The sequence below is a fragment of the Monodon monoceros genome, unplaced genomic scaffold (assembly GCF_005190385.1).
Source record: "Monodon monoceros isolate NGI ecotype Baffin Bay Population unplaced genomic scaffold, NGI_Narwhal_1 Super_Scaffold_12, whole genome shotgun sequence".
Taxonomy (NCBI): domain Eukaryota; kingdom Metazoa; phylum Chordata; class Mammalia; order Artiodactyla; family Monodontidae; genus Monodon; species Monodon monoceros.
This window is the reverse complement of record NW_021703768.1, coordinates 151,786,023-151,810,001: the sequence shown is the minus strand read 5'-3', so window position 1 is coordinate 151,810,001 and position 23,979 is coordinate 151,786,023. Positions and strand designations below refer to the sequence as shown.

Below are 23,979 nucleotides of genomic sequence, written 5' to 3'. Positions count from 1 at the left end.
TCTGGTTAGCTTGGATGTATCCCCCTTCCCCATGGCTGGGACTACAACTGACTCGTTCTGCCCACGTCCCCATTGCTAAGTCCAACACACAGCCCAGAGTAGGTGCTTTGTTGATGGATGGATGGATGGATGGGTGGATGAAGGATGGGTGGATGGTGGGTAAATGAGTGATGGATATAAATAAATGATGGATGATGGATGTAAATGAATGATGGATCATGGATCATGGATGTATGAATAGTAAGTGAATAGATGATGGATGGAGGATGGTGGAGGATGGATGGAGGATAGAGAATGGATGGATGATCCATTGGAGTAGGGAGGTGGGAAGAGCAGTGAGGAGCCTGTTGCAATATCCTGTGAAAGATGACGAGGCTTCAGCTAGTGCAGTACTGTGGGAAGGAGAGAAGGAGAAGTATTAACCCAGTGTTGATTGGATCAAGAGACAGAAAGCACAATTTAAACTGGTTTAAACTGACTCATACCTGAAAAATCCAGATGTATGACACATAGATCCAGGGCTCAAGTGTGTCAACATGACCCAACCTCTCATTCTCTCTTGTCTCTGCTTCCTCTGTGTAGTCATCATTCCAGTTTCCGCATGGTGATGAGATGGAGCCAAGAGCTCCAGACCTGCATCCCCCTCGGTCCAAATCCTGGAGAAAGGCATTTGCCTCACTCTCTACTCTTTGAGAAAAAATCTTATCAACTCTTCTTGGCCCCAGCTAGGTTAATGCTGAAATGTCACTTGCCATAAGAATGCAGTGCCCTGACTGGCCAGCCTGCTCACATGCTCCATCCTGGAGCTGATGGTGGAGTTGGTGAATTGTGAGAAGGGAGGGTGGTTCCCAGGAAAATCAGGTAGCTATTGCAAGGGAAATGGTGACCAGATGCAGGCAGGGCTGCAAGGGCTCTGGCGTCCACCCTAGACTTTAAGGAGAAAATGTCACCATGGAAAGCACCTGCAGACAAGGAAGAGGAAGAACTCTAGACTGACTTTCTGACTGGGAGGGCCACGTTACATCAATGAGGAGGGTCAGGAGAAGACACTGATGAATCCAGCTCAGGCTGGGACCCAGGGAGGTAGTGGGGGTGGAGCAAAAGGGACTCCATGCCACCAGCTGCTCACTGTGGCCACAGCTGCTCTCTGGGAGGCCTGGAGCTCAGAGTGGCATCTCAAAGCCACACCTACCTGCTCTACCTGGCAAACTCCTGGCACCCACTCCACCAGGCCCTGCTGAAATGGGGAGCCTGCTCGGAAGCCTTACCTGACCTCACACCTGGACAGAAGAGCCCCGCTCCCTGGGACCCCATGGTATCTGGTTCAGACCTCTGTCACTGACCATTGGTCATCATCTTCTGCACCCCACTGCCTGCCATGTTAGACTGTGTACCTTTGTACCTGCAGGGTTTTAATTCATGGAGGTGACTTAGTGATGACACACAGTGGCCTAATGCCTTTGACAGAAGAACTTATAGCTTACATTTCCCAGGGAAATGGCATGTCCCACATGGGGCCACATGGAGACGCAGCAGTTTTCGTTGGCAGGCAGTAAGGAGTGAGGAAAAAGCCTAGGCCAGGGCTTTTATTGGTGTTTCTATGGGAAAAGCAAGGCAGAGCAGAGTAAACAGTTTAGGACTGGCTAGTTTAAATAATCCTGGCAGGCTTTGGGCTATATAGTCTCTTGTTGCCTGCTACCTGGTCCTGGCATGATTTGGGCCAGGGGAAATATTGACTTGGTGTGTGAGTTAGATAGAGTGGGTGGTTGGGGGATTGGTTGGTTTGCATCTGAAAGGCATGCTCCCAGCCTAGCCCTTTGCTATATGTAAGAGTTGACTACCCCTGGGAGAGGCAGCCTCTCCCTAGCCAGCAAGATTTTGAGGATATCAATGTATCATATTTCTAAAAACAACGTAATAAATATAAGAGGGAACATATCAAATCTGATTTTCTGCCCTCAGCATTCAGCCCAAAGCCCAGTTCCTAGTGGATGCTTAGAAATGTTGGTTGGGTAGATGAACAGATGGACAAATGGATGGATGGGTGGGTGGGCATATGAGTTTGAGCCAAAGGCAGAGAACAGAGGGCACCATTACTTGGTCTGCTGAAGATGGTGATATAAACTTACATGGGTTTCCTGTGTCTCTGTCCCCAGCCAAGCCTGGGCCAATGCATGCTGCATCTGACTTGACATAAGAAAAAGCCCCTTGCTAGCGGTTCTGCCTGAGGGCTTCCATCCAGAAACAACAACAGTGTTCTACTCTGGAGGAAGCAGTGCTGGTGTCCTGAATGCATGTTTTCTCTAAGTCATCCTGGTACCCAGCATCTGTGTCACCTAGGAGCTGGGGCTGGTCCAGCTTGTACCACGAGTATGCGTGGAGGGAAGGGGCAAATGTGGGTCGGAGAGGAGCAGAGATGTACAGATAAGCAGAACAGACCTCAAATTTCATCATCAGGTTTAACCTTTAATCCTTTTGTCAGGGTTTCCCTGGACCTCGAGGAGAGAAAGGCGACCGGAGCGAGCGTGGAGAGAAGGTGAGGGAGGTGGAGAGAAAGTGAGGGGCAGCTGGAGAGAAGGTGGGGGCAGGAGGAAAGAAGGAGGGAGGCAAGTGAAGAGAAGGAGAGAGCAGGCAGAAAAGAAAGGAGGGCGGGAGACAGGAAGCAAGCAGAGAGAAGGCGGGGTGGGCGGGAGGAGGTAGGGCCAAAAGGCTGGGATGCGGGCAGCAGGGCAGGGGTGGCTGCTGGCCCCAGGCCCATCTCTCTGAGGGGCATTGGAGGTGCCCTGGGCCTGGCAGCCACCGCCACACCCCATCTCCCTTCTTGCACAGGGGGAGCGCGGTGTCCCCGGTCGGAAAGGAATGAAAGGCCAGAAGGGCGAGCCGGGACCCCCAGGCCTGGACCAGCCATGTCCAGTGGTACGTGTTGGCGAGACGTGGGAGCCCCAACCCAGGTCTTTGCCGACTCCTGCCAGGGTGGGGCCATGTCTTCCCTGTACTCAGAACTCAGCTGCAAGTCCCAGGGGCCCCATGGGTCCCACCCTGGGGGGCCCACACTGCAGGGCCACCCCTGCTGTCTCTGCTGTCATGGTGGCTCCTCTTGCTCTGGTCCTGACCCCTCCATGGGCAAGGCTGAGGACCCACCCTGTCTATAGAGAGGGAGGCCTGGTCAGGGACAGAGCTTCCTGGGACCTAAAGGGGGATGGGACCACCCTCACCTCTCTGGGAGTTTCTCCCATCCCAGAGGAGGCTTTTCCTGGTCTGGGTAGCCCCACACTCATCCCCTGCATCCCCTCCACATTCCCCAAAGCCCCATCTGTGAAGGGAACTTCACAGCCTTTCTCCTCTCCTGCTTCTTTACAACAGCCTCTCATGGCCCACCAGACTCAGTACCTGAAATAACCAAAGTTTGGTTCTCTTTTTCTAGAAGGCAGGGAGGGTTTACTTGTCAAACTCTTCCAGTGGAGCTTAGAAAAGACAGGAAAAACAAAACAGCTGAGTTTTCATACTAAAACTCACCAGATACTCACATCTGGCCTTCCCTGCCAGGGACACGGAGCCATGTGGTGTACCCCTTCCAAAGGGGGGTCAGGAGCAGGGACCCCCGAAGCCCAGTGCTCTGACCTCTAGTGGGTCATTTGGCCCTCTGTTCCTCAATCTCCTCATCCATGCAATGGAGATGCTAGTCCCTTTCTCCAGATGGCTTTGAGGAGGCAATGGGAAAAACAGAAAGAGCAGAGCAGGAGGCAAGCACACACTGAAAGGGCCAGCGACAGCAGGGGAACAGGGTGGCCCAGCCCCGCAGCCTCGGGCCCTGGGCCAAGACTTCCCTCCAAGTCATTAAGCCTTTGTCTTTGAAACAGGAGAATCTTAAATGCGGAGGCAGGCAATGGGCGCCAGGCTCCAGGGGCCTGGAGAGGGGCAGCAGACCCTGCCCCGCGGTACGCGGCCTGGCCTGCTGTGTGCTGTGTGCCATGCTGTGCTGGGCATTCTGAGCTGCCTGTGCCCGCTGCTCTGCCCTGCCTTCCTCCATTCTGCCTGCCTTTCCATTCTTCCCCCTCCTCCCCACTTCCCTTTGAGTCCCAGCCTCTGCCCCTGGTGGATGCATGGCAGTGCCGGGGGTGTGCTCCCACGTGCCTGAGGTCTGCCTGTGTGCTTTGGAACGGAGTGAAGTGTTGTCCACTACAGCGTCCACCAGGGACGCTAGGCTGACTGACGGGTCAGGCTTTGTCCGTCTCCAGCTCCCCACCTCTGGACCACCTGAAGAAACCCGCCCCCCTGCTTGTGTCTGGTGCCTCCAGACGATCCCCACCCCAACCCCACACACACACCTCCCCACCCCGGCCCAGTGTCCACCCTGACCTCAACCTCCCCTGTCTGCCACTCAGATCCAGACACAGGCACCAGGACAGGCCAAAAGGGAATCCCATTTCCTAGACTGTCCTTCAAATACTCTTGGTCACATGACTGAGAGCTCTCAGGCCCCCGGTGTGAGCTGTTAGAGCCACTGTCACAGCTGCCAGACAGAAAGCCATGCAGCCCCTCGCAAGGACCAGGGCCAGGCCCTACTCCTGGCCTGTGGATGTCTGGCATGATGCCCTGTACTCCATGGTGTCCTGGTTCTGCCCACAGCACATATGTCCCAGCAAAGCCCATGGGGGCACACTTGGAATAAGCACAGAGAGGGGCTGCCATGTCCCATGACCTGACTACCCAGGTGGACAGGGCAGGCATTCGGGCCCTGCCTCAGTGGGGTCCGGTGGCCTGAGGTGGCAGCTCCCTACACCTGGGGCAGGAGTGTGTAGGGCCCTGACCAGCCCCCCATCCTTGTCACTGAAACCTTCTTCCTTTCCAGGGCCCTGATGGGCTGCCCGTGCCTGGCTGCTGGCATAAGGTACTTTGCAGGGAAGAGTCTCCAGGGCAGGCTGGGAGGAGTGGGGGGCCCAGGGGGCCTCAGGGCTGGGTGCCTGCTCCTCCCCACACAGTGACTGAACAGCCAGGTCTCCCCGAGATGACCCTAGATTTGACTCTCCCATCACATGGCCCCAGGCCCAGGGCTGTGATCCTAGGTGGTTGTGCACAGACCACCCTCTTGGTCATAAAGGGCTCACTCAGCGCCTGGCCCGGCCAGTGCAAAGCCATCAGCACCCCCTGGGACTTTGTCCATACCGCCCCCCTGAGAGGGGGTGGAATCCAGGAGATTGGGGTGAGAGGATTGGGGGTGCAGCTGTTCCTGAGGAAATGAGCAGGATGGGGATGTGCAGACCAGGGGCAGGGCCTCTGGGGCTTCCCAGTCCCCTCCTCACCTTCAGTCTTTCCCTCCTTTTCCAGTGACCCCAAGCACGCATCTCACAACCTGTACAGATCCGTGTGGACATTTTTAATTTTTGTAAAAACAAAACAATAATATATTGATCTTTTCACGGGATGCACCACCATACCTGTGGCCTTTTGACATTTGAGAGTGTGCCCAGCCCAGCCCCAGAATGATCAGCACGTGAAGCTGCCAGGAAAGTGGACAGGCCCATTGGGGGCAATGTGTACTTGAGGGGCACCCTCAGGACTTGGCTTTCCCGGGAAGGAGATGAAGGTGAAAGTGCCTGGCTCAGGAGAGGCTGCAAAGATGTCAGGTTGGGCCTTCAGTCACCTGATTAGCAGAGACTCTGGCTGTCCCGCTGCCCTGCAAGAGCCTGCCCTCTGAAGCTCTGGAGCCCAGGATCCACACCATCCAAAAAGGCTCAGGGCATGAATGGCAAATGCAGCTGCTCCTGGCCTCTCTGGCCTCTGCACTCAGCCACAGCCAACTGACACAACTCCCACCCACCACTTGTAGCTGGACACGGGGAGCTGTGGGAAGCACCCTAAGGGGTTGAGCCCCCACCAAGTTCCGTAGGCCTCAGGAACCAGCCTGCCTTCCGTGAGAACAAGTGTCCTCTGGCCGGGAGTGGAAGCCAAGCGCTGTGATAACTACCACATGGACCCAGCAGCAGGGAGCCCTATGATCCCCAAATGTGGAGGTCCCAGGCTGGAATGTCTGTTGTTCTTGTCTCTCCACCACCCACAGCAGGGACCAGATGGGACTTTGCCAGCCTGAGGAGATGGACCTCAAGCTCAGAGTTGGGGTCTCACCGACCCCAAGGCTTCCACCCAGGGGAACTCTGGTCAGCCTGCCAAAAATGAGTCCTCCGAGTGAGCTATGCAAATGAAGAGAGCCTCGGGGCTGCTTCCAGGCCTGCCTAAGTAGGGCACCTATGCCCTGAGCCAGTGATGCTCTGAGAAGAGGCTTCCCCACCTCTGACAAGGGTTCCCGGCCACCAGCTCCAGCCCAACCACTTGCCTCCCCTCTCTGTGTAGATGGAAATTGTTGCATGAAATAAACAACAAATGTGTGTCTTGGGTATGCCTGTCCTTGCAGACTGCCCCTAGCACCATACCTAGGTGAGGTTTCAGCCTGGCTTTTGCTGGGTGGGGAGGGATAAGGGAACTCTCCTTGGGCCAGAGCCACCCCAGAAACCAGAGGAAGTAGTTCAGCCTCACAGCAAAGATGGGGTTTAGAGTTAGGAAGACACAGACTCAAGGCCTAGCCCTGCTACATACCAGCTGAGCCTTCTGTGCAGTCACCCATGTCAGTGAGCCCCTGTGTTTCCTCTGATCTCATGACCCGTGACTGCTGCATAACAAATCACCCTAAAATTTGTTGCCTTAAAACAATGATCCTTGGAACCTAGAAAAATGGTACAGATGAACCAGTTTGCAGGGCAGAAATAGAGACACAGCTGTAGAGAACAAACGTATGGACGCCAAGGGGGGAAAGTGGGGGGAGGATGAATTGGGAGATTGGGATTGACATGTATACACTAATATGTATAAAATGGATAACTAATAAGAACCTGCTGTATAAAAAAATAAATTAAAAACATTTAAAAAGAAAAGACAAACAAACAAAAAAACAGTGATCCTTGGGAATTCCCTGGCAGTCCAGTCATTAGGACTCGGCACTTTCACTGCAGGGGCCCAGGTTCAATCCCTGGTCAGGGAATTAAGATCCCGTAAGCCACGCGGCATGGCCAAGCAAACGAAACAATGATCCTTCCTGTTTCTCTCTTACAGTTCTGGGGGTAATGGGCTCAGTTGGGCGGTTGTCACTCAAGCTTTCCCACACCTGGCAGTTGATGTTGTCTGTCCTCTGGGACCTCAGATAGCCAGAACACCTCTCTGTGTAGTCTGGGCTTCCTCAGAAGGAAGCTACTGGATTCACAGGGTGAATGTCACAGGTGGACCAGGTGGAAGCTGTGTCACCTTTTACAGCCAAGCCTCAGAAGTCATATGGTGTTACTTCCTGCCAGAATCAGAGGTTCACCCTAATTTAAGGGAAAATTTTCGACATCATATTTTAAGGAGAAAATGGAATAGGAGATGGACAGCCATCTTAGAAAATTCAACCTGCCACGTCACCTGTACAATGGGACAGCAGTGCTTACCATGCTGACTGTGGTTTAGTGAGAATACACGAAGAACCTAGGACAGGTCAAGCACTCGGAAACGACCATGGTTGTAAGTTCCCTCTCTCCTCCTGACCCCAAGCCCAAGCAAGGGCCACAGGGGTGTAGACAAGAAGGGGCCTGCAGTGATGGTGTCTCAGCCTTCTCCCTCCAAGAACTGAGGCCTAAGGAGGCCACAGTATGGGTAGTCCCCCCAGACACTGCTACGTGGCCTCCTCACTAACAAAACAGGCCCAGCCACACACTGGCTAAGGAGAAAGAATAGGTCAAGTCTCCACCTCTGTTTCCCTCAGTTGCTGGCAATAAATGGCAGGCCATGCTGCTCAGCCAGTCACATGGGTCACCAGAGAAGTCAGTAGTATGAAAAGGAACAGAAACACAGAGGGGCTGTGATGACTGATGGAGACCAGTGGACATCCAGGTGTCCTTTGGAGCTCCAGCATCACCGCACAAATCTACTGCACTCTGCAATTTGTAATTTGCTCCTTCCTCCACCCAGGTAACTCACTGGATCCCCTCACCAGCCCTGTAAAGGGTCTATGTGGTTGGTGTCACTATTTCCATCTTACATATGGGGAAAGTGAGGCTCCAAGGGGTTAGTCCCCTGTTCAAGGATGCATGGTAGCAGGCTTGGGACAGAACCTAGGCTCTTGGATGTCCTCCAATTTATCTTTCCCAAATTGCTTGGCAAAGCACGGAGTCTGTGGGTAGCACCATGATGCTGGGTGACTGGCGAGCACAACCTCATGAGGGTAGAAGCCACGTGTTCCCCCTTCCCCAGATACCCAAGGCGGTCCCTTTCCTGCTCCTTTGGGCAGGACAGGGCCATTCATGGCCCATTGCTGCCCCCTTGTGGCCTCATGCTGTGTATTCTCAGGTCTGCAAACTTCAAAATTTAGTCTGCAGAGTCCTCCAAGAGCTTGGGGTGGGGGCAAGAGACTATAGAAGAGTGACTTGCTAAGGTCCCAGCTGAGACACAGGGGAGCACCCTGCCTCACAGCTGAGCCTTAAGGACTGAGGGCCTCACGTCCCCCTGCCAAGAAGGGCAGCTATGCCTCAAACTACCCCTTTCAAAAGCAAAGGAAGCACATTTATGGAGCCCCACTGTGTGCCATGGCATCTAAACTAATCACAAGGATGACTGTTCCCCTTTTGCAGATGAAGCTGAGGCCAGAGAGGAGTGAGCTTACCCAGGTCTCCTTTCTCCCAATCCCTAGGATGCTACTAGAAATTCATGGAATGCTTTTGATTGCCACAATGATTGGGGGACACTCCTGGCATTAGTGAGTAGGGCCAGGGACATCAAACATCTTAAATGCATGGGACGGTCCTGCCCAATGATGAACCATCTCACTGAGAATGCCAATGCTGCCTGCATTGAGAAACGACGTGCCCTGGCTTCAAATCTTGACTCAGCCACTTCCTCTCTTCCCCTGCCCTCTTGGCCTCCGATGGTACCTCAAAGGTCGGGCATGAGATAATGGACAGAGGAGTGCTTAGCACAGAGCCAGAGGAAAGAAAGACTGGGCTTCTCTGAGCAGGAAGAAGGGGAAGCTTCCTGGTGTTGTCCTGCCCCTATTGTAGATACTCTTGGCCCAGTAAACGGCCCAGCCTGGTCTGACCTCCAACCTCCTGACTCTGGACATCCCAGGAGTGGGTGAGATATGAGCTGGGCCTGACTGCGGCCTTCTTACCCTCTACCCTAAAGCAGGAAAAGTCCTTGAGCCAACCTGACTTTTCTGAGCTGCCTGGGCCACAAGACAGGCTTGTGTTTGGGCTCAAGACAGGGCCAAAGATGGGCCCCACAGAGAGCTCTCAGACTCCCTCTGCCACACACACACACACACACAAAAGCATGCACATTACATTAAAAGTTGGAACTGCAGGATGTACAGACACCTATTGGTCTCTCTACCAAAGAGGAGGAGCAGATCCACTGAGAAAACCAGTGACCTCCCACTCACATTTCACATGCAGGGAGGGGGGCTTGACCCTCAGAAAAAATGTGCAGGCCACAAGCAACCTCTCTTGGTTAATTTGGGAGGAATTTTTTTCATGAATCAAGGTTCAATTCAGCTTTACAATTAAAAGAAAGAAACTTCATTCAGTGTGCAATAAAGAAAAAGTTCTGGAGATGGATGGTGGCGATGGGTGCACATGAGTGTACTTAATGCCACTGAACTTGTACACTTAAAAATGTTAAAATGGTAAATTTTATGTTATATATATGTTACCACAATAAAGAAACTCCAAATGTTCTTTAATAAATGCCTTAAGCAGGAATTCCCTGGCAATCCAGTGGTTAGGACTCATTGCCAGGGCCCAGGTTCGATCCCTGGTTGGAACTAAGATCCCAAAAGCTTCGCAGCACAACCAAAAAAAAAAAAAAATTCCTTAAGCATTTTACAGTTGTATGGGGGAAAAGATGAAGAAATCAGCAATGAGGGGGTGAAGCAGAGGGCTGAGACTCATGAAGAAGTGACAGGAGCAACAACAGGAGCCTCCCTTTCCCCAGCCTGCCCAGGCCACCCAGCTCAGGCTGCAGTCTTACAGCCTTGCTCTAGGGTTCACCGAGGCAGAAAGTCCCAGGAGGGGATATCTCTCTGCTATCCCGGGTTCCCATTCCCTTAGGAGCATTTTCCTCTCACTCCCTGGAATTAAGAGTCCAGCTTCTGCTGCACACTTGCTGTGTGTCTAAGAACAAGCCCTTTCCCTTTCTGAGCCTCCGTTTCCTGGCCATGTATAAGGCTCAGGAAGCCTCCTAACTCTCCTCCCACCTAAACACTGTAAGATTCTCTTAGTGTTGCTATAGCTTGTGTTCACCCTGCCTGGATTCCAGCAGAAGTCCTGGAGGTCATGCCCAGGACCTCCTCAGTCAGCTCCAGCAGTGGCCTTGTGCCCTCCTTCTGCCCTTCCTGCTGCTCCTTCACGGGGCTGGGAAGTCCAAGATCCTGCCCCTGGGCTTCGCCTACTTGAGGCCCCAGCTGTGCACCAGGCTGGGTGCCTGTCACACGTTCCCACTGAACGCTTACGGCTCATCCCATTTTATGCACGGGGAAGGCGACTTAGGGACTGAGCTCGAGGCCCCTGCCGAGGCTCAGAGACCCCCCTCGAGTGCTGGAGCAGCGGCGGGGTCACCGGGGGGCACTTCCCGGGGAGGGAAACAGCAGCGGCCGGGAGGGCGAGGACCGTGGTGCGTTCCCAGGGCCGGGGCAGCACTAGGCGAGGCGAGCACAAACCCGGCTCCCGCGCGGCGTTGTCTAAGGAACATCGCAGAGGTGGGGAGCCCGTCAGACTCTTTAGCCAACTTAATTAAGGAACAAACTCGAAACGGCCCACCTGGGGGCGGGGCCGCGGGGCAAACAGTAGCTCCGAGTCGCGCTCTGCCATGGGCGGGGCCCGCAGCGGGGGCGGGGCTTGGGCGGAGCCGGGACCACCCCACCCCCACCCCCGACCTCCGCGCAGTGTCTCAGAGCGAGTGCTAGCGGGCGCCATGGCCACTGATCCGCGCGGGAAGGCCGCGACTCTGGCCCTGAGGAGGCGGCTACTCAGGTACCGAGACGGCGACGCGGGGGGGGGGGGGGGGGGGGCCGCGCACAAGGCACGCACTCCGGCGCGAGCCTACAGGCCCCAGCCCCCGCGGCCTCTCACGACCTATCCCTGTTTCGGCGCCTCTGGCCCCAGAGACCCCGCCGCGCGCAGCCTGTCTCGGCGGTCTTATCCCGCGCCTCCCCCGCAGCGTCTTATCCACCCCCGCAGCCGGGCTCCTGGGAGGACCTCGCCCAGTGGTGGCCCGCCCTCCGGACCTGGGCCCGGCTCGGGAGTGACCCAGGAAGGGGCTGAAAGTCCAGACGAAGGGTGGGGTGGGGTGTCGGCTCACAGGCAGCCTTAGAGAAAGTCTACCCTTGACCTGTGTCTGAGGGGCTGTCGGTGGGACGTGGGGCATGAGGCAGCCTTGGGCTAGAGCTTGGGGCTGGCCCCCACCAGGGCAGCAGGCTTGGAGGGCAAGGACTTGTTTAGGGCCGAGAGCCAGCCACCAAATGGTGGTGCCCTACTCACTCATCCCAGCAAAGAGACACTGCCTTAGGGACCCCGTGTGGGTCTGGAGCAGCCACCTTTCCCGGGACCCGAGCGACTCAATGGGCACATGTGGGAATGAATGAAGCCACATAGCCTTCAAATGACTTAAGAAACAATTTGTTTTTGTTTGTTGCGGTACGCGGGCCTCTCACTGTTGTGGCCTCTCCGTTGCGGAGCACAGGCTCCGGACGCGCAGGCTCAGCGGCCATGGCTCACGGGCCCAGCTGCTCCGCGGCATGCGGGGTCTTCCCGGACCAGGGCTCAAACCCGTGTCCCCTGCATCGGCAGGCGGACTCTCAACCACTGCGCCACCAGGGAAGCCCAAGAAACAGTTTGTTTTAGCAACTTCTTACCCCATCCTTTTCTCCTTTCCAGCCACCTGTGGAGTGGGGGAGGGAGTGGAGGCAGGGACGCAACAACTTGCCCTTCAAGCTTTTGTCCTTTCCAGAAACTGGGAAAGGGTAGGGGGAGGCCTGTGATGGGTGGATTTCTCCCTTCCGGTCTTCAGACATGGCTGTCCATTCGTTGTCCCCACAGCAATTCCTGCAGACTCTTTTTTCCTGAGGATCCTATTAAGATTGTCCGGGGCCAAGGGCAATACATGTATGATGAACAGGGGGCAGAATACATCGATTGCATCAACAATGTGGCTCACGGTCAGTATCATACCTCAAGATGGGGCAGGAAAGCATGCCAACACTATGAACCTGGTCCAAGGGTGAACCTGAGGTTCAGAGAGGTACAGAGAACTCAGGTTCTGCTTAGCCAGCATCCATGTGCAGAGGAGACCCGGTCTTTCTGGGGTAGCTGTAGAAGTTTCCAAGCAGTAGCTCTGCTAAATCAGCAGGAGTCAGAGACCTAAGTCTTAGGGTCCACTTCCACTTGGGACTGATAGTGAGCTCAGAGAACAGCAGTCGGCCCAGCCATGGCCAGCAACCCAACAGGACGCTGGCCGAGCCCTGGCAGTCATGGCAAGGCTTCAGCCCATGTGATCATCTCAGGTCCTGGACAAGGAAACTGAAGTAGGAATTCAGTTATCCAGATGAGGCCACCAGAGCTGGTGGAAGGAAAGGGAGTTCCAGACTGCCTGGGTTCATATCCCTGTCCTCCACTTGCTATCTTTGTGGCAAGTTTAGGCCTCTGTGCCTCAGTTTGCTCATCTGCAAAATGAACATGATAATACTTGGTACGCACCTCCAGATGTTTTGGGGGATTAAGTGGGTTAATTCATGTAACTTGCTTTGAGTGTGCCTGGCACTTGGTGAGCACCCAATCATCTTCATTCTCTTATCATAATCCTTGGCCATTGGCCATCATTACTTCCAGCCCCCCTGCCTGGTGAAGTCAAGCCACTGACGACACCCCTACCCCTTGTCCATCCCCCATATCCCACACCCCTGTCTTTGTTGAGCAGAAGGCCTCAAGAAGCTTCCTAAAGAGCACAGGTTTTCATATGTATATGTATAACTGATTCACTTTGTTATAAAGCAGAAACTAACACACCATTGTAAAGCAATTATACCCAATAAAGATGTTAAAAAAAAAAAAAAAAAAGAGCATAGGTTTTCGAGATCAGGTTTCTGCCAGAGAACTTTGCCTTCTGCCAGAATCTCAGGGACTCCTTTCTAGGTCTCCCTTTCCAGACTGGCACCTCTATCTCACCCCCTCTGTCTTCAGACTCCCGTCTTTCCTCTGTACCTCTGCCTCTATAACTGCATCTCCTTTAGTTGGGTTCACAGATTGGGGCTGGGAGAGGCCCAGAGGGATTGGCTGAGTGAGGCCGGCTGTGTGATGGAGGTGGCCCTCTTGCAGTTGGGCACTGCCACCCTCTCGTGGTCCAAGCAGCACATGAACAGAACCAGGTGCTCAACACCAACAGCCGGTACCTGCACGACAACATCGTGGATTACGCACAGAGGCTGTCCGAGACCCTACCGGAGAAGCTCTGTGTATTTTATTTCCTGAATTCTGGGTAAGTGCACTGTGGCCAGCCCCCAGCAAAAGGATGAGACAACGATGGAGAGATTTGCTCACATGGCATTGTGGCATTTGCTCACGTCGGCATTGTGTAGCCGACGGAGTGTGGGGAGAGGCAGCCCTCAGTGGGCCAGGCACCCACGCTTCCTAGCGGCAGCCCCCACTGCTTCTCTGTCAGATCCACTTTCCTGTTCTCTTTGTAAGGAGTGCCATTACCTCTCTTCTAAGATCATTGTTGGGGCTTACCAAGGTAATATGTTCCTTTATTTCTGCTTTATGCATACACAGGCACAGTGCTGGGAGCTACAGCCAAAATCCCTGCTCTGTAAGGAACAGAAACATCAAAGATGCTTCAAAGAAATACAAAATTACAAAGAGGAATCACTGTCTGGAGGAAAACTACAGAGAATAATGAGGCATAGAAGCAGTGGGGTGACCTGGCCTGCTCTGAGAGGGTCGGGGAAGGCGTCCCTGAAGAAGTGATGTTAGGCTAAGAGCTGACTAGGGGATAGCTAGATGAGGAGGAAGGTAAGGTGCTGCCCGCTCCATTGGAAGTGTTCTTGTCAAGGTCACCACACGGAACAGCCCGTACAGAGGTCCTATGGCAGGAAGAATATTTGGCACCCCAGCGCACTTGAGCTGAAAGGCAGCCAGTGAGGGAGGGCAGAGGGTGGGAGCCTGGGGACACTGGGGAGGGAGGCAGAGCCCATCACCCAGGGCTTTATTGGTCAAGTGAGGAATCTGTGTATCCCAAGAGCATTGGGAAGCCATCAGAGGGTTTTAATCAGGTAAGTGGTGTCATCAGGACTGGAGGAAAGCAAGAATGGACACCATTAGGCACCAGTTTAGTGACCGGTGATAGGTTATGCTACACTGGGAGTAGCAGTGGAGGCAGAAATGGCAGATGATGGCGTGTACACAGAACCAGCCCAGTGTGCCTGGGAGAGAAAAGTACAGAGAATTATGAGGCATAGAAACAGTGGGGGGACCTGGTCTCTTTGCTGCCCTTGTCTTCCTGTTTCTCAGTAATATTGACAGAGTTACCACTCTCTCTGGAAATGCTTTCTGGTCTTGATTCCAGAACATTTCACGCTTCTTGTTTTCTGCCAGCTTCTGGCCACTCCCCCTGTCTCCTATGCCGATTCTTCCTACTCTATTCCTCAGGGCTGGTCCTCTCTGAGCCCTCTGCCTTCCTTACCTCATCCATTCCCATGTATTACATATCATCCACATGCTGGTGACTCCCAACTTTGTATCTTTTTAAAATTTATTTATTTATTTGGCTGTGCCAGGAATTCGTTGCAGCACGCGGGATCTTCATTGCGGCGTGCAGGATCTTTAGTTGCGACATGTGAGATCTAGTTCCTTGACCAGAGATCGAACCCGGGCCCCCTGCATTGGGAGTGTGGAGTCTTAACCACTGGACCACCAGGGAAGTCCCCCAAATTTGTATCTTAAACCCAGATGTTTCCCATGTGTTCCAGCCTCAAGGTTCTAACTGCCCACTTGACTTTGGAACAGGTCTAACATCACCTGTCCAAAAGACATCAGGAGTTGATCGCCAGGTTTCCTTGGTGGCGCAGTGGTTAAGAATCCGCCTGCCAGTGCAGGGGACACGGCTTCTATCCCTGGTCCGGGAAGATCCCACATGCCGCAGAACAACTAAGCCCATGAGCCACAACTACTGAGCCTGTGCTCTAGAGCCCACGAGCCACAAATACTGAGCCCGTGTGCTGCAACTACTGAAGCCCGCATGCCTAGAGCCCATGCTCCACAACAAGAGAAGCCACTGCAATGAGAAGCCCTCGCACCACAACAGAGTAGCCCCCGCTTGCTGCAACTAGAGAAGGCCCGTGCTCAGCAACGAAGACCCAATGCAGCTAAAAATAAATAAATAAATTTATTTTTAAAAAAAAGAAAAGAAAGAGTTGTCTTCGCTAACACCTGGTGTGGGACCACGGCACTGGCTCTCCCTGACATTCTCAGGCACCTACCCCAGACTTTCCCAAGAAGACCAGCCCTCCCTCACCCTATCTGTCCTGGCAAATGGCAGCACCGTCTGCGCCTCTGCTCAAGGTAGAAACGCACCCTCCTCCCAGTCCTGCATCAGGCTTGCCTTGTCTGTCTCCAGGTTGTCTCCTAACTCCATTCATCTCTCTCTGTCTGCGTGGTCACCACCTGCTCTCACCTTCGTGTCCTCCTTCTAGGTCTCCTCACTTGCACTTTAATTCCCTTCTACTCCATTATATACACAGAGAGGCTTCCTCCTCATATGGGAGCTGAATCATGTCCCTTCTTTGATTAAAACTTTTCAGTAGCTTCACATAGCACTGAGAAGAAAATCCAGGCTCCTTCTGCAGCCCTGCCCATCTCCCCACTTCCTCTCTCATGCTGCCCCTGGCCTCCCTTGTCTTCTTGTGGTTCCCTGAGCAATTTTCCTTCACAAGGTCTTTGTGTGTGCTGCTCACTCTGCCTAGAAACTTCACCCTCAGGACTCTACAGGTGTGGCCTTCGTCTGTTCTGGCTGCCGTAACAAAATACTGTAGACGTGGTGGCTTAAACAGAAATTTATTGTCCCACAGTTCTGGAAGTCAGAATCCAAGATCAAGTTGCTGGCAGATTTGGTTTCGTTGAGTCCTCTCTCCTTGGTTGCAGGTGGCCACCTTCTCACTGTCTTCACATGACCTTTCTTTGGAGCATGCACACCCCCGGGTGTCTCTCTGTGTGTCCAAATGTCTTCTTACAAAGAGACCAGTTGTATTGGATTAAGGCCACCCAGATGGCCTCATTTTAACTTAATCACCTCTTTAAAGGCCCTGTCTCTAAATAAAATCACATTCTGAGATACTGGGAGTTAGGACTTCAACACATGAATTTGGGGAGACACGATTCATCCCATAACACCCCTTATCTAAGGTAGGGCCCCACCTGGTTCTCTCGGTACCCTGTGTCCATTGTAGCACTTACCAAATGATCATTCTGTCTTTGTTTATTGGCTTTCGTGACGCATAGTAGAATGTAAGTTCCAGGAGGGCCAGAGCCTGCCTGTTTTACTTAACTATTTTCGCCCCCAGCTCCTAGCACATTGAAGGCATTTGATAAATGTTTACTGAATGAATAAGTGAATGACTAATGAATGGTGTCCTAAGAATCTTCTTGCTGCTGGAAGGGCTCTTCCTTCCCTCCAGGTTTCTCTGTAGAAAGCAGTTATCCTGGAGGGAAAGCCCTTGGATAGCTGTCCAAGCAGTATCCACTTTTTCTGTCATAGGTCAGAAGCCAACGACCTGGCCCTGAGGCTGGCGCGCCAATACACAGGACACTGGGACGTGGTGGTATTAGATCAGTAAGTGCCATTTCCAGAAGTGTGGGCCTGCTGCTTATTGGGGATCAGTGAGGCTCTGATTTTGGGTGCCTTGGGCAGGAAAGATGAGGGGCCTGGGCCTGGAGAGGATCATGAGGACCTGGCCACAGAGACACCCCACACACACACACACCAGGCGGCTCTTTCCCCCGGGTGTCTCTTCTGTGGTGGCAGCTTCTGGGGAGCAGAGAATGCTTTATAAGGTGGTGAGAGTTGGTCCCACATATTAGGTATTAAAACTGTTGTAGGGACTTCCCTGGTGGGCCAGTGGTTAGGACTCTGCACTGCCAATGCAGGGGGCGCGGGTTTGATCCCTGGTTGGGGAACTAAGATCCCACATGCCGTGTGACACGGCCAAAAGATAAAAAAAATAAAATTAAAAAATGTTCCAACAGTAGCTCCCATTGTACTGAGTATCTGCTGTGCACAAGACCCAGGCCCAGGGTTAGAGCATTATCACATTTAAGGTTCATTACAACCATGAAGGAGAAACACCACCACCCCCAACTTTACAGGGGAGGGAACTGAGCCCAAAGATTTTAACGATTAGCCACCGTTACATAGCTAGTAAGTGGCCTTGGAGGAAGGCTTGCTGACTCCAAGGCCTGTGCTCGTTCCTGGCCCTAGGACTCAGGCTGTGTCTGAAAGGTTGGTCTTCCCTGAGTGTTTCCTGAGGTGAACAGACAGTTGTCAGGGCCAGGCCAGGAAGTACATGCCACCTGGGTCTGAGCCCACTCTCCCTTCTCCTTCCCAGTGCTTATCATGGTCACCTGAGCTCCCTGATCGACATCAGCCCCTACAAGTTCCGGGACCTGGATGGCCAGAAGGAGTGGGTCCACGTGGTATGCACTGCTCAAGTGGGCAACAGGCCGGTGCTTGCGCCTCAGCCTGGATGACATGGTGCTGTCACTCCCCACAGGCACCTCTCCCAGACACCTACCGGGGCCCCTACCGGGAGGACCACCCCAATCCAGCTGTGGCCTATGCCAGTGAGGTGAAACGTGTGGTCGGCAGCGCACAGGAGAAGGGCAGGAAGGTAACCACATCCACGCAGGTCTGGTCCAGCAAACAGCAAATGTTGCCAGCCCTGGACTGGATCTTGGGAACCCTGAGAGAAATTGGAACCAGGGCCTGCCCTTTGGGAGTCTAGTAGAGGGAATAAGTGCTCAGCAGAGAGTTTAGGTAGAGATATGTCCTGGGCGTTATTGGACTCCAGGGGCCCAAGCTGGACTGGGGTGTGTGTGATGGTGGGCCCGTGGAGGGGGTGCTGCCTGATTTTAGTAATATAAGGTGAGTAGGAGTTAGCCATTCAAGGTGGGGTCGGGGTAGACAAGGAAAGGCATCCTCAACAGAGCGGCGGCCTGTGCAGGAACCATGTGAGTATGGGGCCAGGCTGAGCCGGCAGGAGATGACCCTAGAGAAGCAGGCAGGACCATAGGCCCGTGGACTGCAAGTACCCCTTTAGCTGAGGGGCTAGAGGCCATGGGAGACCTTTATAGAGTTTTAAGAGAAGGTAATAGGACCAGGGGATGCAGTTGAATGGGGCCAGTCTGAGGGCAGGTGACATGAAGAGGCCCTGTTGGCCCGAGTGAGCAATGGGGAGACCCACCCAGGGCAGCGTAGTAGAGATGGATTGTGGGGCAGAGACAGGAGAGATATGTCATACCCTGGAAGAGCAGCAGCCATGGCAGCAGTAGAGGGGAGGCAGCTGGTGATTGGTATTAGGGCTCTCTAGAAGGCTTTGCTGAAGGAGTGACAGCTGAACACAGGATATATAGCAAAGACAGGCCAGGAAGGTTGGCAGAGCCAGATCCAGGAAGCCTGGCCCATGCATTTCCGATGTTCTGCACCTACTTATATAAAACCAAAAAAGAGATTCCTGTGGTGGCAGCATGGGTGGGTGACCGGTTTCCCACCCCGCCAGTCCTTCCTTCATCCCAGCAGTAGCCTCTGAAGCAGCTCCAAGGCAGAACACAGTTTGGAAGTCATTGCTATAAGCAAAAGGGTCAGTGAAGGGTTTTAAACAGGACAGTGATGAGCTCAGTGTCTACACTGAGGCATCACCCTGGTGGCCAGTGGAGGATGGATTGGAAGAGGTGTCCAGTTAGAAGGCAGGAGGCCAAGGCAGAAACTGGCAGGTCTGCCAGGAGGCAGGAGTATCCAGCGGGGAGGGGAAGGAGTGGGTGCAACGATGTTACAGGGATAGAGTCAGAGGCTGTGCTGACTGATAGATGAAGAAGGAGGCTGGATCAAGGATGGGGCCAGATTTCTGTCCTAGTTGGGAGGGATGGGACTCACCATATGGGAGAAGGGAAGGAACAGGCTTATGGGGGAGAAGTCTGGATTTCATCTGGAGCATGCTAAGTACAGGGGGTCTGGAGGCATCCAGGTGGTAAGAATTGGTTCAAGGCCTGAAAAAGCTATGTCACAGACCCTCAGGTGTGATGTGGAGCCCAAAGTGGGGGCACAGTGCGGACAGTAACTCATCATGTTTGGAGCCAGCACTGAGCCAGCATCAGCAGACGTGCTCAGCTTGCAGCTCAGCCCCTCCGCACTGCCATTCCCTTCTCCTCCACAGATTGCAGCGTTCTTTGCTGAGTCTCTGCCCAGTGTGGGAGGGCAGATCATTCCTCCTGCTGGCTACTTCCCAGAAGTGGCAGGGTGAGTAGGTGGGAGAGGCTGCCTCAGGGTGGGGTTTGCCAGCCTTTGTTCCAAATTCCAACCTCAGCCTGGCAATTCCTGCCAGAATTGTCAGACAAAGCCCCTGAAGAAATAGTGGCTCCAAGAAGGCCAGCTATCTGCGTAAGGTCCCCACCTTACTGTTGGCAAAGCCAGGATTCAGAGTCCCAAGACCCAGCTCCTGGTCTCCTCCCTCTCACCACAGTCCCCCATCAGCCGTGTGTCCTCTGCCACAGGCACATCCGCAGGGCCGGAGGGGTCTTTGTTGCAGACGAGATTCAAGTGGGCTTTGGCCGAGTAGGCAAGCACTTCTGGGCCTTCCAGCTGCAGGGGGAAGACTTTGTCCCCGACATTGTCACCATGGGCAAGTCTATTGGCAATGGCCACCCTGTAGCCTGTGTGGCCACAACACATGCTGTGGCGAGGGCATTTGAAGCCACCGGCGTCGAGTACTTCAACACGGTGAGTGAAGGCTCCAGGGCCAGGAAGCACCATGGTGGCTTCTGTACAAACAAGGCCACTACTACTCACTAATTTTCTTGTAAATATAGTTGTTTTATCGTAAATATTACAGTAAATATAAATAGATATAACCCATATAAACAAAAGCTCGTTGGATTCCTCACAAGTTTTTGAGAGTGTAAGGGAATTCTAAGACCGAAAGTTTGAGAACCACTGCATTATCATTCAATTCTAGTTTTTTCAAATCTTTTTGTTAACTTCTGACTTACTGCCACTTATTCTTTTGATACTTATTCTGTAAAATGTGTTGAGGTGACCTGGTACGTGATTGTTCTACATGTCCTTGGGAAATTGTGGGTTCTCTAAATGTTGTTTGCCAGACTCCCTGAATGTCTCTTAGGTCACACTTGTTAATTGTGTTGTTTGAATCTTCTGTATTCTTACTGGATTTTTTTTTTCCTACTTAACCTATTAATAATTAAGAACTGTGTGTTTAAATCTCACACTATGATGAAAAATGATCAGTTTTTTTCTTGTAATACTGTTAATTTTTGCTTCATATATTGTGAGGCTGTTAAGTAATATATATATTACTTAATAATATTAAGTAGTATATATATATACTTTTGGGTTTTTTTGGCCGCGCTGCTTGGCTTACAGGATCTTAGTTCCCCGACCAGGGATTGAATCTGTGCCCTCGGCAATGAAAGCATGGAGTCCTAACCACTGGACTGCCAGGGAATTCCCAGTATATATGGTTTTTTTTTCTGTATGTTCATTGGGAATTGAATCTTTTTCTTGATTGAGGTATAATTGACATATAACATTATATTGATTTCAGGTGTACAACGTAATGATTCAGTACTTGTGTGTATGTATATATGTGTGTGTGTGTATATATATGTGTGTGTGTGTATATATATGTGTGTATGTATATATATATATATATATATATATATATATATATATATATATATATGGTGATCACCACGATAATTCTAGTTAACATCCATCACCATACATGGTTACAATTTTTTTTTTCTTATGATGATGAGAACTTTTAAGATCTGTTAGCAGCTTTCAAGCATACAATACAGTATTATTAACTACAGTCACTATGCGGCCCTGGGACTTATTATTTTATTTTATACCTGAAAGTTTGTACCTTTCGACCCCCTTCACCCATTTTGCCCACCCCCACCTCTGGCAATCACCAATCTGTTCTCTGTATCTAAAAGTTCAGGGTTTTTTGGGTGTTTGGTTTTTGGTTTTCTTAGATTCCACATATAAGTGGAATCATATGGTATTTGTCTTCTCTGTCAGATTTATTTCACTTAGCATAATGCCCTCAAGTTATGAAAGCATCTTGTTGCAAATGGCAAGATTTCCTTCTTTTTTAGGGCTGAATTTTATATATATACATTCCATTCATCAATCAATAGACACATATCTTGGCTATTGTAAATAATTCTGCCATGACTGTAGGGGTGCAGATAGCTCTTTAAGATAGTATTTTCAGTTCCTTCAGATAAATATCCAAAGTGGAATTGCTGGATCACATGGTAGTTCTATTTTTAGTTTTCTGAGTAACTTCCACACTGTTTTCCATAGTGGCTGCACCAACGTACATTCCCACCAACAATGCACAAGGATTCCTTTTTCTCCACAACCTTGCCAGCACTTGTTATTTCTGGTCTTTTTGATAACAGCCATTCTAACAGGTGTGAGGTGACATCTCATTGTGGTTTTGATTTGCATTGCCCTGACGATTACTGGTGTTGAGCACCTTTTCGTGTACCTGTTAGCCATCTTTATGTCTTTGGAAAAATGTCTATTCAGATTTCTACCCAATTTTTTAAAATTTATTTAATTTATTTATTTTTGGCTGTGTTGGGTCTTCGTTGCTGTGTGCCAACTTTCTCTAGTTGCGGCGAGTGGGGCTTCAGTAGCTGTGGCACGTGGGTTCAGTACTTGTGGCTTGTGGGCTCTAGAGCACAGGCTCAGTAGTTGTGGCGCACGGGCTTAATTGCTCCTTGGCATGTGGGATTTTCCTGGACCAGGGCTTGAACCCGTGTCCCCTGCATTGGCAGGCAGATTCTTAACCACTGCGCCACCAGGGAAGCCCCTCTACCCAATTTTTAATTGTATTGCTTGGTTTTTTCTACTGAGTTACATGAATTCTTTATATATTTTGGATATTAGCTCCTTATCAGATACATGATTTGCAAATATTTTCTCCCAGTCAGTTGATTGCCTTTTCATTTTGTTGATGATTTGCTGTGCAAAGCTTTTTAGTTTTATGTAGTCCCACTTGTTTATTTTTGCTTTTGTTACCTTTGCTTTCAGTGTCAAATCCAAAAAATCATTGCCAAGACCAATGTCAAGGAGCTTACCGCCTATGTTTTCTTTAGGAGTTTTATGATTTCATGTCTTACATTCAAATCTTCAGTCCATTTTGAGTTAATTTTTTGTGTATGGTGTAAAATAGTGGTCCAGTTTCATTCTTTTGCATGTGGCTGTGCAGTTTCTCAAGAATTGAGTCTTTTATTATATGGAGTAATAGTTTCCATTCCTAATAATGTTTTTGGTCTTAAAGTTTATTTTATCTGATATTATAAAGCTAAGTCAGCTTTCTTTTGACTATCAATTACCCAATGTATTATTTTCCACCCTTCTATTCTCAACCTTGTGTGCTCATGCTTTAGGTGTATTTCTTTTAACCAGCATATATCTAGAATTTGGGTTTTTGCCCAAATCTGTTAATATTTGACTTCAAAGTAATGACTTTAAATTTAACGTAACTATTGATGTATTTAGGCCTGTTGCTAGCATCTTAATTTATAATTTCAGCTTACCATACTTTTCTGTGTCTTTTAATCCTTCCTATTTTATTTAAGTATCTGTATTACATGTATTTCATCCCAAATTCCTTTCAGTGGAAGCCTTTATGTTGCGAACCTTCTGAGGTCTTCTGTGCCTAAGGGTATTTGTGTCAGGCCCTCATATTTAACTATTTTAGCTAAAAATAGAATCTAGGTCCTAGTTACTGTAAAAGTATATTCCAGGGACTTCCCTGGCTGTCCAGTGGTTAAGACTCCACGCTTCCACTCCAGGGGGCACAGGTTCAATCCCTGGTCAGGGAACTAAGATTCTGCATGCCACGCAGCAGGCCTAAATAAATAAAGTCAGTGCTGATGGATTCATTTTTTTTTAAAAGTGTATTCCATTGTCACCTTGCGTGCAGTGTTGCTGTTGAAAACGCTGAAATCACTGATTCTTTTTTAGTTGAGATATAATTCACATATTATAAAATTTACTCTTTCAAATACAAATTCAATGGTTTTTAATTCAAGTACAATTCAGTCTTTTATAGTATACTCACCAAGTTGTTCAGCCATTATTACTGTCTTAATTTTCATTGTTGTACATTTTCATCACCCCAAAAAGCAACTCCATACCCATTAGCAATCACTCCCCATTGCCTTTTCTCTACAAGTACTGGCAATCACTAACCTTCTTTCTGTCTCCATGGATTTGCCTGTTCTTGACATTTCACATAAATGCAGTCACACAATATGTGACCTTTTGTGTCTGGCTTCTATCACGTAGCATAATGTTTTCAAGGTTCATCCATGTTATAGCATGAATCAGTCTTTCATTCCTTTTTATGAATGATTAATGTTCCATTGTATGAGTATACCGCGTTTCATTTATCCATTCTTCAGCTGATGTTTTGGTTGTTTCCCCTCCTTGGTTATTATGAATAATGCTGCAGTTGACCATTCAGCGTAGATGTTTTTGTATGGAATGTGTTTTCAGTTCTTTTGAGCGTATGCCTTACCTATGAGTGGAGTTGCTGGGTCATATGGCAACTCTTAAGTTTAACTTTTTGAGGAATGACAAAGTTTTTCCAAGCAGCTA

General features: G+C 50.8%; 2 protein-coding genes across 6 annotated transcripts in view; both read left to right on the top strand.

Moving 5' to 3' along the window:
- Positions 1-6,389, top strand: part of COL23A1 (collagen type XXIII alpha 1 chain) — a 321,989-nt gene extending 315,600 nt beyond the window's left edge. Inside the window, exons 21-24 of the mRNA XM_029216844.1 lie at positions 2,483-2,536; positions 2,830-2,916; positions 4,853-4,891; positions 5,329-6,389. Of these exons, the coding sequence (XP_029072677.1) occupies positions 2,483-2,536; positions 2,830-2,916; positions 4,853-4,891; positions 5,329-5,331 (183 nt within the window). The 3' untranslated portion in view covers positions 5,332-6,389. The remainder of the gene's footprint in view (positions 1-2,482; positions 2,537-2,829; positions 2,917-4,852; positions 4,892-5,328) is intronic.
- Positions 6,390-10,963: 4,574 nt separating this feature from the next.
- The window catches only part of PHYKPL (5-phosphohydroxy-L-lysine phospho-lyase), a 30,074-nt gene continuing 17,058 nt past the window's right edge, over positions 10,964-23,979 (top strand). For 4 of the 5 annotated variants that reach the window (XM_029216714.1, XM_029216715.1, XM_029216713.1 and 1 more), the window contains exons 1-8: positions 10,964-11,051; positions 12,117-12,235; positions 13,392-13,551; positions 16,825-16,899; positions 17,672-17,759; positions 17,837-17,953; positions 19,496-19,578; positions 19,833-20,058. In XM_029216714.1, the coding sequence (XP_029072547.1) occupies positions 10,993-11,051; positions 12,117-12,235; positions 13,392-13,551; positions 16,825-16,899; positions 17,672-17,759; positions 17,837-17,953; positions 19,496-19,578; positions 19,833-20,058 (927 nt within the window). In that variant the 5' untranslated portion in view covers positions 10,964-10,992. Of the gene's footprint in view, positions 11,052-11,821; positions 14,085-16,824; positions 16,900-17,671; positions 17,954-19,495; positions 19,579-19,832; positions 20,059-23,979 lie in introns of those variants that run through there. The other variant, XM_029216717.1, reaches the window with a different exon arrangement.